The sequence below is a fragment of the Sander vitreus genome, chromosome 3 (assembly GCF_031162955.1).
Source record: "Sander vitreus isolate 19-12246 chromosome 3, sanVit1, whole genome shotgun sequence".
NCBI lineage: Eukaryota > Metazoa > Chordata > Actinopteri > Perciformes > Percidae > Sander > Sander vitreus.
This window is the reverse complement of record NC_135857.1, coordinates 28,997,814-29,008,812: the sequence shown is the minus strand read 5'-3', so window position 1 is coordinate 29,008,812 and position 10,999 is coordinate 28,997,814. Positions and strand designations below refer to the sequence as shown.

General features: G+C 39.9%; 1 protein-coding gene across 1 annotated transcript; it reads right to left on the bottom strand.

Moving 5' to 3' along the window:
• Positions 1–6,830: 6,830 nt before the first annotated feature.
• On the bottom strand, positions 6,831–10,513 carry atf5b (activating transcription factor 5b). Its single transcript, XM_078246839.1, has 4 exons — positions 10,299–10,513; positions 9,371–9,592; positions 7,832–9,017; positions 6,831–7,171 (listed from the first exon to the last, which is right to left on the bottom strand). Exons 2-4 carry the CDS (start codon positions 9,507–9,509, stop codon positions 6,985–6,987), a joined length of 1,512 nt encoding a protein of 503 aa, XP_078102965.1. The 5' UTR covers positions 9,510–9,592; positions 10,299–10,513; the 3' UTR covers positions 6,831–6,984.
• Positions 10,514–10,999: the final 486 nt, after the last annotated feature.

Sequence of the window (10,999 nt, the reverse complement as noted above, 5' to 3'; positions counted from 1 at the left end):
TGTCTAGCTGCTTTGTCTAGGAAGTGATTAGCAAACTCTGAGTAGCAAACTCAGATTTATATGTATATTTGAAAAAATCACGCATGGAAATATGTATATAAAAAAATTGTTGCAACGAGATACATCGATAATCGGTTTAGAATTGGATCGTTGGCCTTGGAATCGATTCGAATCGTGAGGTGCCAAGAGATTCCCACCCCTAATAAATACCGTACTACAGGTTAGAGGGAAAATATGTATTTTTGATTTTGGGGTGAACTGTCCCTTAAGAGGCATAGCTCCACGGTGTGAAGATGGCCACACTAACACTCAGAGCAACATACTGTTACTCCACTTGCCAGATTATATTTATCTTTATTATGTTGGAGAGCTGAAGTTTCCTCTTACTCCTCCATAACGGAGGATATATCACCATCTAGTGGGCGGACACATATAAGGTCAATATACCACCTTTGCACACAAGAGATCTAAGAATCTAATTGCCGGAGCATGTGCCTTCTTTGATTTAAATGGCCCCTGTCCTTGATATTTTTAGGCCCATGTGAGCCCAGTGACTCCCGCAATTATTGTACAATGTATGTCTAAACTACTGCTAGAAATCAGAGTTGTACCACTCGCCTGGTCTTCTGCAGCTCCATCCCCACACCACCACCTCACCCAGCATCTTCAACCTCAGCCCCCACCCTCATACTATACTGTACTTCCCCCACTGGCTGCATTCAGCTGCTCATAACAAATTCAAAAGCTTCTTGCTGGTTTACACACAGCCTCGAAGAGAGCTGCAGGCCATTCTCATCACTGAGCTCCAGCTCATCCTCTCTACCATTACTGGAGTCTCACTGTGGTCCCTCCTCCCTTTCTCCCATTCTTGCATCACATTCCCTCTCCCACATCGCGCTCCTCTACTGGCTCTAACATGATCCTGTGTTGCCTTTGTCTTACTTCTTATTTCTTTAGCCAAGAATATCCGTAGCTCACTTAGCATGTCAAATCACAGTTGTTGATTGTTACTAGTGATGGATTTATCATATCTTCATCATAGACTGGAAGGTCTCATGTTATTGGTCATTATCTGGTGCTTTGGCCCACTTCTGTACTGAATACTAATTCTATGCATATTTTTAGTCTGCATTCATACTGGGAAAGTGACAAAATTCAGTAGATTCAATGATTTCCCTTTGCAAATCTCCTTTGTTTTGAGTGTGTCGTTGATGGACCACAATTCATTCATTCATCCTTTATTTATACTTGAGAGATCATTGAAGGGCGGTCCTCATTTACAATGACATTGAGTCAATTACAAACACAAAGAAAGGGAAAACAAAAACAAGAAAAATATAAAGAACAGAAAAGAAGACACACCATCATAAGTACAACATAAAGCTACTAAAACTTTCTGAGTTGGAAAAATAATTTGATAAATAAATGAGGATAATTACAATGCACAAAGGAAATCGAGGAGCTGCTCACAGCAGGGGGGTATCAAACCACATTGTGGTAGGTAATAGACAAAAACTCGACCTTGAGGTGAAAATGTTGTCAACTGTGTTTACAAGATTAAGAATGAGCTGTCAAGCTTTATTTACCTTTTTCTTCCTTTTTAATTAGCAGTTTAATTAGCAGTAGGGTTCCAAGGTTACCAGTAGGTTTACATCCATCTGTGCATGTATTGCATCATTTCCTGTTAGTCCAAAACAGTAAGTCCCTGTGTTTGTATACTAACTGCAAAAGCGGTATACTATGACAATGGGAATCTTACTTTCTTGAGAAAGTTTGTGACCAAGTCGAGCCGAAACCAAGCACCACCCATCGGCCGACCAGCCAGAAAAGAAAGTTCTTATTCTATAGCTAAACAGTACACTAAAATATGTTTCTGAAACCATTTGAGGTGAGAAATAGGTAATGCAGTAACAGAATCTTGATTCATATTTGATCAGCACTGCCTAGTTGGATTCTGAGATATTTATGAAGTGTTTAGGTACTTTTAATGTGTTTATAGATTAACAGACTATTAAGCATGCTGATAGAGAACCATGTAAGCTTTGAAAAGTTTGGAGAAGTGTAGACAGTTATATATCTATATGTTTGTTTCTAAACAAAATTTGTGTCTCTAAACTTCTATACCTGTGCTGTAACTTTAAATCAGCCTCTCGTAGATTTGGAGGATTTTCTTAACCTTTATACAGTACACAGTGTGTCCTCACTTGGTTATAATGGGATAAAGGATAGAGGCACAATACAAGAAAACACACACAGCTATTCTTACTGCTGGCAAACAAATGTGTCATGAGACCTCTTCCCCAACAAATGGATTACATACATTGTAACTGACAAACATGTATTGACTGGGCAGGTTCTATTGAAATCCAAGCAGAACATTTACTGTACACTACTCAACTGTTAACCTTTTCCACTACAGTCCTGCATTATAAGACACACGCTTTATAGTTGTATAGTATCTTTTCTACAAGTGCAGTAACTGTATTGCATACTGCAAACACTGCAGACACATTTCCCTCCACCTGAGTACATTACATCAACTGCTATTTTTGTGTTCTGGCAATTATTTGTGATATTTATGGGCCTCAATATATTTACAGTAGTGGTTACTAGATTTTATGTGTTATATAAGTTTAAGTTTTTTCATGCTTCATGTTGTGTACATGATGCTCATAATGTCCAAACCCCAATTCCGATGAAGTTGGGATGTTAAACAGAATAAAAACAGAATTCAATGATTGGCACATCCTTTTCAACCTATATTCAATTGAATACACTACAAAGACAAGATATTTAAACTGATTCACTCATTTTGAATTTGATGCCTGCAACACGGTCCAAAAAAGCTGGGACAGGGGGCATGTTTACCACTGTGTTACATCACCTTTCTTTTTAACAACACTCAATAAGCGTTTGGGAACTGAGGACACTAATTGTTGAAGCTTTGTAGGTGGAATTCTTTCCCATTCTTGCTTGATGTACAACTTCAGTTTCTCAACAGTCCAGGGTTTCCATTGTATTATTTTTACGCTTCATAATGCACCACACATTTTCAATGGGAGACAGGTCTGGGCTGCAGGCAGGCCAATCTAGTAACCACACTCTTTTACTACGAAGCCACGCTGTTGTAACACATGCAGAATGTGGCTTGGCATTGTCTTGCTGAAATAAGCAGGGATGTCCCTGAAAAAGACGTTGCTTGGATGGCAGCATATGTTGATCCAAAACCTGTATGTACCTTTCAGCATTAATGATGCCTTTATAGATGTGCAAGTTAGCCATGTCATGGGCACTAACACACCCCCATACCATCACAGATGCGGGCTTTTGAACTTTGCGCTGATAACAATCTGGATGGTCCTTTTCCTCTTTGGCCCGGAAACATGACATCCATGATTTCCAAAAACAATTTGAAATGTGGACCACAGCACACGGTAGAGTTTTAACTTGCACTTGTAGATGTAGTGACAAACATTTGGAACTGGTTAAGTCCTCTGGGAGGCCTGAGTTGGACTCGGTTAACTTGTTAAGTTCTTTGTAAGGCCCAGTTTGGAAATGGTTAAGTCCTTGCCTTGCCTTGTTAACTGACAATGGTTTTCCGAAGTTTTCCTGAGTCCAGGTGGTGTCAGTTTTTAATGCAGTGCTGCATGAGGGATCGAAGGTCATGGGCATTCAACGTTGGTTTTCGGCCTTGCTGCTTACGTGCTGAGATTTCTCCAGATTCTCTGGATCTTTTGATGATATTATGGATAGCAGATGATAAAATCCATAAATTCCTTACAACTGTTGGGACTATTTTCTCACGCAGTTGTTCACAAAGTGGTGAACCTCACCCTATCCTTGCTTGTGAACAACTGAGCCTTTTGGGGATGCTCCTTTTATACCCAATCATGACACTCGCCTGTTTCCAATAAACCTGTTCACCTGTGGAACGTTCCAAACAGGTGTGTTTTGAGCATTTCTCAACTTTCCCAGTCTTTTGTTGCCCCTGTCCCAGCTTTTTTGGAAGGTGTTGCAGACATAAGTACATTTAGCTAATAATACTTCTTTACTTAAGTAAGATTTTGAATGCAAGAGAAGAGTATTTTTACACGGTGGTATACTACTTTTACTAAAGAATCTGAATACTTCTTCCACCATTGGTATTCTTCTTTTTGCTTCTGTGACATTTAAATATCCCTGCATGGGATTATAAACATGTATTTGATCTGAAGCGTCTTTATTTGATCCTCATTAGAAAGCATCTGTGCTATGCACAACATCTGGACTGGAATAGTTTATTCACATGATTTTGTTACGTGCACTGCTCCAGTCTTTTTCTAAGCTTAGAAGGACACCTAGTGGTGAGAGAGGTCCCTGTACAATACAGCTAATTGAAAGATTCTATGTGCGCTCACATTAATTAACACAATATTTAACTTCTCCCTGAAGACACTCTGTAGAACCATTAATCTGACATTAACTTCCATAAGCATATCCAGTACACATATGTGTGTGTGTGTATATATATATATATATATATATATATATATATATATATATATATATAGTACATTGAAATATAGTTCTCCACATATTCTCTTGTCCTTACATGCTGTGCTATCCTTAGATTACTTTTGATGTCTGTGTAATTATCAATTTCTTATTGTTAGTGTTTTCAAAAAATGTCCACATTATTTAGTTGGCTCAGTGCAGATGTTTGTGTGATTATAATGTGTAAAACCCCCCAAAAATTCATATATTTTACCTCAACATGTAGTATTTGAAATGCTGGTTAATTGGTTAAATAACTCAGATTTGCTCCGTATTTATATGCTATATGTGTATTCATTTATTCTATGCTAACTGTAATTTAGCCCAACTAATAAAGGAATGAATGGACTATTATCTCACTATCTAAAAAATGTTGAATAACTTAATATGTAACAGTATAGTGAAGAACTTTATTGAACACACTGCAAAATCCCATAATAAATCTAATATCAGCATTACAATCCGTTTTTACATTAAATCTTTTATCAATCAAACAACAAACAGAAAGAAGACTGAATCAATAGATTTAATGGCATTCTCTGTCAACCCAGTACTTTTTTATTCTGATAGTTCACTTGCATCTCTCTCCTCCTCCTGCAAGTATTGTGTGATATTGCCTCATGCACTTGAAAGGCCTACGACTGCTAGGAGAGATACCAAGAGATTTCACACACACACACACACACACACACACACACACACACACACACACACACACACACACACACACTCTTCACGAGCTGGGAGATGAGACAGGCAACTTATGTTGTCTGTTGACTGCCGGATCTTGATATCACTCCGCTCAGCCCCGGGGCTCGATTATAGTGCAAACACAAAGTACTGAAATATTGGAAAAAAATAACACGAGAAGTGTGTATTCGTTTTTCTCTAAAAATATTCACCTCATTGAGTCACTTCCCTTGAGTGTTTGGACAAGTTAATTCAATCCTAGCACCTGTTGTTTTGTTGCAGAATGGTCAGGTGTCGATCAAAGCCTGCCTTGTGCTGCCGTCCAGTGGTTAATCCTGGGAAATAACTTGGACTCTGACTGCATTGCAGCCAAAAAGGAGGGCTGGATCCAGCAGTTATGGGGCAGGGCACAGAATAGATGGGAGGGGCAGAGTGGTTTTACTCTGCATCACTCTCTATCTCTTAATCCCACCCTTCTTATTCTGTGTTTGTGCTGTTCTGGGTGCAGTTCATGAAATTTACACAGTTGTTGCAAGGCGTTTTAATGGCTGCAGAATGAAAGCATAATGACCGGCATGCAGTGAATAACAGTCCAAAGGCAGAGATCAATGATACTACATAACTGGTTTATTTGGCTGTAATTTACCTGATGTATAATTTCCTGACATTGACATTGATTATTAAAAGGACCTGAATTTCAGATACATCAAATTGATCAATTGAAAAACAAAATTCCCAACAACAACGATTTATTGTTGCGTCAACAGGTGATTGTTTGTTCGCAAAATACAGCCGATAGAGAGAGAGAAGAAGAGAAGAGAAAGGGAAAAAAGCCAGTAAATGTTTGTCAGAGCGGAAAACCAAAAACCTGAGCATGAATCACACTGGCGGGGGCAAAAATCAGGGACAAGTCGCCAGCTGATGAGAAGAATAAAGTCAACTCAGTTAAATTGACGCGGTGGAGATCTTGAAGCCATGCAGTTAACAGAATATTGCCTTCAAATAACACTCGCACATGCTTTTCCAAAATCAAACATGCATTGGGTATTTCAGTGGGGTAAAGAAGTGTAAATACTCAACATTGTAGCAATACACATTTTCTAAATGTTTCTGATGATGAATATTTGTAGAGCATGTTACACACTTTTTTTCCAGCAATCCCTTTATTCAGCTGATTGTTTAAAGCAAATGATAAATGACCATTATTAAGTAAAAAATAAAATATAAAATAAAATATTTATTCAGCATGGATCTGCCTCGATGCTGCCAATGTGTGTCACCAAAACCACAAGCAAATTCCATCACTGCTACTAATTCAAAGAGCATTTTGTAAACGATCAATCATTGCAAGCGCAAACTCAGTCATCACAAGGCTGTGAGTGCAGTTCGGATCACAGTGGTCACGGACAAGTTCAGCATCTCCTCTAGGAGCCGCATCACTAAGGCTTGTTATAGTTTAGTCACCCATTTGGAAACTTCTCCTTTCTTTTTTAGGAAAGGTGTGTTTTTGTTTGGCCATCCTCTTGGAACAATTGTATATACTGTGTATATACTGTGTGTGTGTGTGTGTATATATATATATATATATATATATATATATATATATATATATTTATTATTTTTTTTTTTTTTAGAAAAGAACTACCAAAATCATGCAACTACCATTTCATTCCCGTGAGACAAAAACCAGTTGGTGCTCTTGACTTGATTTTTCTCTTGGTGCTGGTTGGGAGGTTTGGAGGTGAGGTCAGCGTGGGCGTTTTAGGCACTGCCATCCTGTTTGAGCCGCTGACTTCGAGCCTTGTAGACCTCGATCAGTAAATCTTTGACGTACTGGATTTCTCGCTCCACCGACTCCGCCTTGTCACGAAGCTCCCGGTTTTGCCCCTCGAGGCCATGCAGCTCCTCCTCCAGAGAGTCCAGCTCCGCCCTCTTACGCAGCCTGTACCTGCAATAGAAGGGACTGCGTTTTGGTCGTTTTTACAGGTTTCTGCTGCCTTGCATTTTTATTCATGAGTCAAGTGAGCGTGACCTATGAGCTACATCGGGTGGATTACTCACACAGCTCGGTCATCCTTCCCCTGAGATAACATGATGTGCTGTTTATTTCACAGAGTGCATGGCTCATGACTGATCAATATCCTCCTTTTCCCAACTTCTCACTTTTCCACAATATTAAGACTCTTTCTACATATATCCCTTTTTACACAGATGTGAATAAATGAAACTCACACACAGATAAAACCAGACTTGGTTAGGTGGGGCTGAATTTGGCAGGCAGTGAGGTACTTTCCATTTCCCTCCTACACTCTGCAGGACATTTAAAGCAGTGGGGTGGCTGCTTTATGTAGCCTAACACTCCTGCATTGTTAAAGTTGCAAAGCGAAACAACAAGTATTTAGGTATCGCTAATTTATTGATATACTAAAAAAAGCAAAAATAGAATCAGTTATAATCCACTGCAACATTGAAAAAAAAATTAAAGTCATAACAGACTTCTGACTACAAGTTTTAAATGTTTATGACGATTTTAACATGTTCTTAAAACGAGGGTAAAAAGAGCAAAGAGGGGCTAAAAAAATTAACATGCAACGACTGAATTGTTTACCTGTGAGCAGCAGTTTTGTTCTGGTCTCTCTTCTTCTGCTTCCTCTCTCCAGTGCCGCCTTCCAGACAAGCGGAGCCCATCACCAGAGCTGGTTTGACGGAGCAGGGCTCATCCTTTAGCCTCTGGGTGGGGCGGTGGATGGGGGCACCCATCAGCGTCCCCTCGCCCTCCCCTCTGGACAGACATTCGTAGCTTTGGTCTGCAAGGCATTCTGGATAGAGGTAGTGGCCGTGTTGGGGCTCTACAGCTTGTGCTTGTGACGGCTGATCTAGGTCACCTATAAAGCTATGGTAAGGCTCTGTGCTCATGGACTGGTGGAAGTAGCCGTCACTGGCCACCATTGTCTCTTGGGGAATACTTCCAGAAAGTCCTCCATCTTTACTGCAGTGCAAGACCTCGAGCCCCGTGCTGTCGTAACTTACATTTACCTTCACGTTGTGCATCAACTGTCCCTCTCGCTTGTGGTGGCTGTCGTACGAGCCACCCAGGCAAAAACCTCGAGCAATCTCTTCGCTGCAAAACATTCCTTCTGAAAAACAATAACTCTCCTCTTCCTTCAACGATAAAGCACATTCTCTCACCTTCTTGACGCTACCGATGCTGTTCTTGCTCACTGTCTTCAGCGTGGAGTAGTGGTTCACAGACAACTCTGTGCTTCCTGAGTAACTTCCCCTCGAGCCCCACGTATCAAGTCCAACTTCCTCCCCGACTTTCACCGCCTCGCTGAGGATCCGACGCCCGTTGTTGTGGTGGTACCGGTGATGGTAGTTGTACGGAGCGGGTCGCGCGATTTTGGTTCGGCCGATGGGACTGCCACAGAAGCTGGCCAGGTCCAGTTCCCCTGTTGCCAAGGTAACAACCACAGGGCTGGTTTCTGATTGGCCGGTCCCATACGAGCCATAGGGTAACTGATAATAAGACTGGGAGCCCATGGCTTGAGCAGCCTTGTCACATTTTGAGGATTTCTCCAACTTGTTTGTTGTGGATGTGGACTCGGAGCGGAAGTAGTCCTCCAGCTGAGCCAGCTCCTCCTGCAGCAGTGAGGTCATGACCTCCAGATCCGAGGGCACTTTGACATCTTGTTCTAACGGCGAGGGTGGAAGGGATGAGCTGGGAGAAGACTCGGTCGTCGACACAAATGAAGACAAATCTACTTTTTCCGTCATCCAATCTGAGTGACCATCACCTATAAAAAATTGAAAAATAATCATATATTCAGTAAGCAATCCGTTATTTTCATGCAGCTGTTTGTGTAGAATAAGAGAAATAAAATCTACAAATTCAGGAAAAAAAATCTTAAATCACGCCAGGTAGAAGAGGATAAATGTGAAAAAGAATGAAGCTTTAAAAACCAAAGCAATACATCCGAAAAAATCCAAGTGAACAACTAACCGATCATCTGAAAATGATTGAACAGCATCGTCTGCATTCGATAAATATCCACTTAGCTGTACTCACTGTACGACATTAGCCCCGTGCTGCACTGCGGCTCCGACCTCGGGATGTGGAAAAATAAAAAACCGTCTTGGCAAAGCTCACCAATTAAGTGCTGCCTCTCCGCTAGCTCCGCCCCCGTCCTGGACCGTGATTGGCTGTGGCTAGCCTGTCGGAGATGGGGAGCGCCGAGCTCGCCTGTGGAAATGGGAGGAATTTTCCTGCGAAGGATCGATGCCGCCATTGTGTCGTCTGCTTCGATTAAATTGTTCAAAAGCGCAAACCGTGCACTGGGTGGATGAAAGAATTGTGGAAACACCTGGAGACCTGTGGGGGAAAAAATTAAGAAAATGAACAAATGTGACAATTTGTTATTTACCCTTTAAATTCTCCACTTCATCTTCTAAAGCCCCAAATAATCCCCCAAAAGACACAAAAAAAAAGAAAAAAAAGAATTAATATTAAAAAATAAAAACTACAAAATTAAATTTATTTTAAAAGTTTAATGAGTTCAAATGAACTCAACTCACTTTGCCATTCACCTGCAACCTCCTGCGGTTGAGCCATTATCGATTTATGTCACAACAATATAATTATCAAGCAGTAACGTGCAAAACTGTAACCTGACATACTTTGAGAAAAAATAAACCATGGGAAAATAATTGACAAAATGTAAACAAATTAAAAACATGAAAAACATGACATTATTTGAATAACATAATTACAGAACTCAATATACATACATACACACACACACAACCATATAGCTATAATATACATATATAAAGTTATTTTCCAGAATGTAAGCTGTAGTTGTGCACTTAAACTTGTACCAAGAAACAGGAATTAAATAAATTCACCCTTTTAATAAAAATAAAATAGTAATAATGGTTAAAATAGTCCTGTAAATGATGTAAATTAACAGCTAAATGTAGCATACAATGTAGTGTTAGTTTAAACAGTGTCGAACCTGAAGACATGATTCTCCGAACTTTCCACTGTCCCCCTAAAGCTAGAAAGCAGTTTTACTCACCCCATAGTTTCTGAATAATGCGTTGTAGGAGCAAAGCACGCGAAGCTTTACGACGAGGAGGAAGACAGACACAGTTTAAAAAGCCATATTTCCCCTTTTGATAGTCAGGGACTCTTCATGAAGTGCTATTTCGACGAACAGACTTGCAGACAGAAAGTTTTTAAATCCGCTACTTCTGCAACTCCTGGTGCCCGGACCTGATCACAGCAGACGAAATTAATCCGCAGTTTACAGAGTTCACCCGGCCGTTACGTCATGAACCTGGGGACTTTCCCATTATCCAGAGACCACAGACTGTTTGTGTGTGTAAGCAGCGCACTCTGTTACAATTCTCCTGATTTATTTAATGTATTATAATCATTTGTATTCTCTATCTTGATTTGCTAATTTAATTTTGTAGCCTACTTAGTTAATAAATAATAATAATTATAAATAAATAAATAATAATGCATTTAAAATAACATATAGACATTTAGCATTTGTGCTTTCTTGAGAGGCAATAGAAAGTATTACAATAATGTCATTATTGAAACTAAAATGCACATGAGTAACCTGCTTGAAAAAGTAATTGACAGAAAAACATGGGCATGAATGCCTTACCTAACAGTCCAGTCACACTCGAAAAAAATATGACAACACGTTAAATACAATAATAAAACGCTAAACACACTTCTAAATTGAAAGTGCAGAGGATTGAGGGA

Coding starts and splice junctions, on each gene's coding strand:
- atf5b (XM_078246839.1), bottom strand. CDS start 9,509: ATGGCGGCATCGATCCTTCGCAGGAAAATTCCTCCCATTTCCACAGGC. Junction 9,018..9,370: donor GGAGAGGCAGCACTTAATTG/GTGAGCTTTGCC, acceptor AATTTTTTATAG/GTGATGGTCACTCAGATTGG. Junction 7,172..7,831: donor AACAAAACTGCTGCTCACAG/GTAAACAATTCA, acceptor CTTCTATTGCAG/GTACAGGCTGCGTAAGAGGG.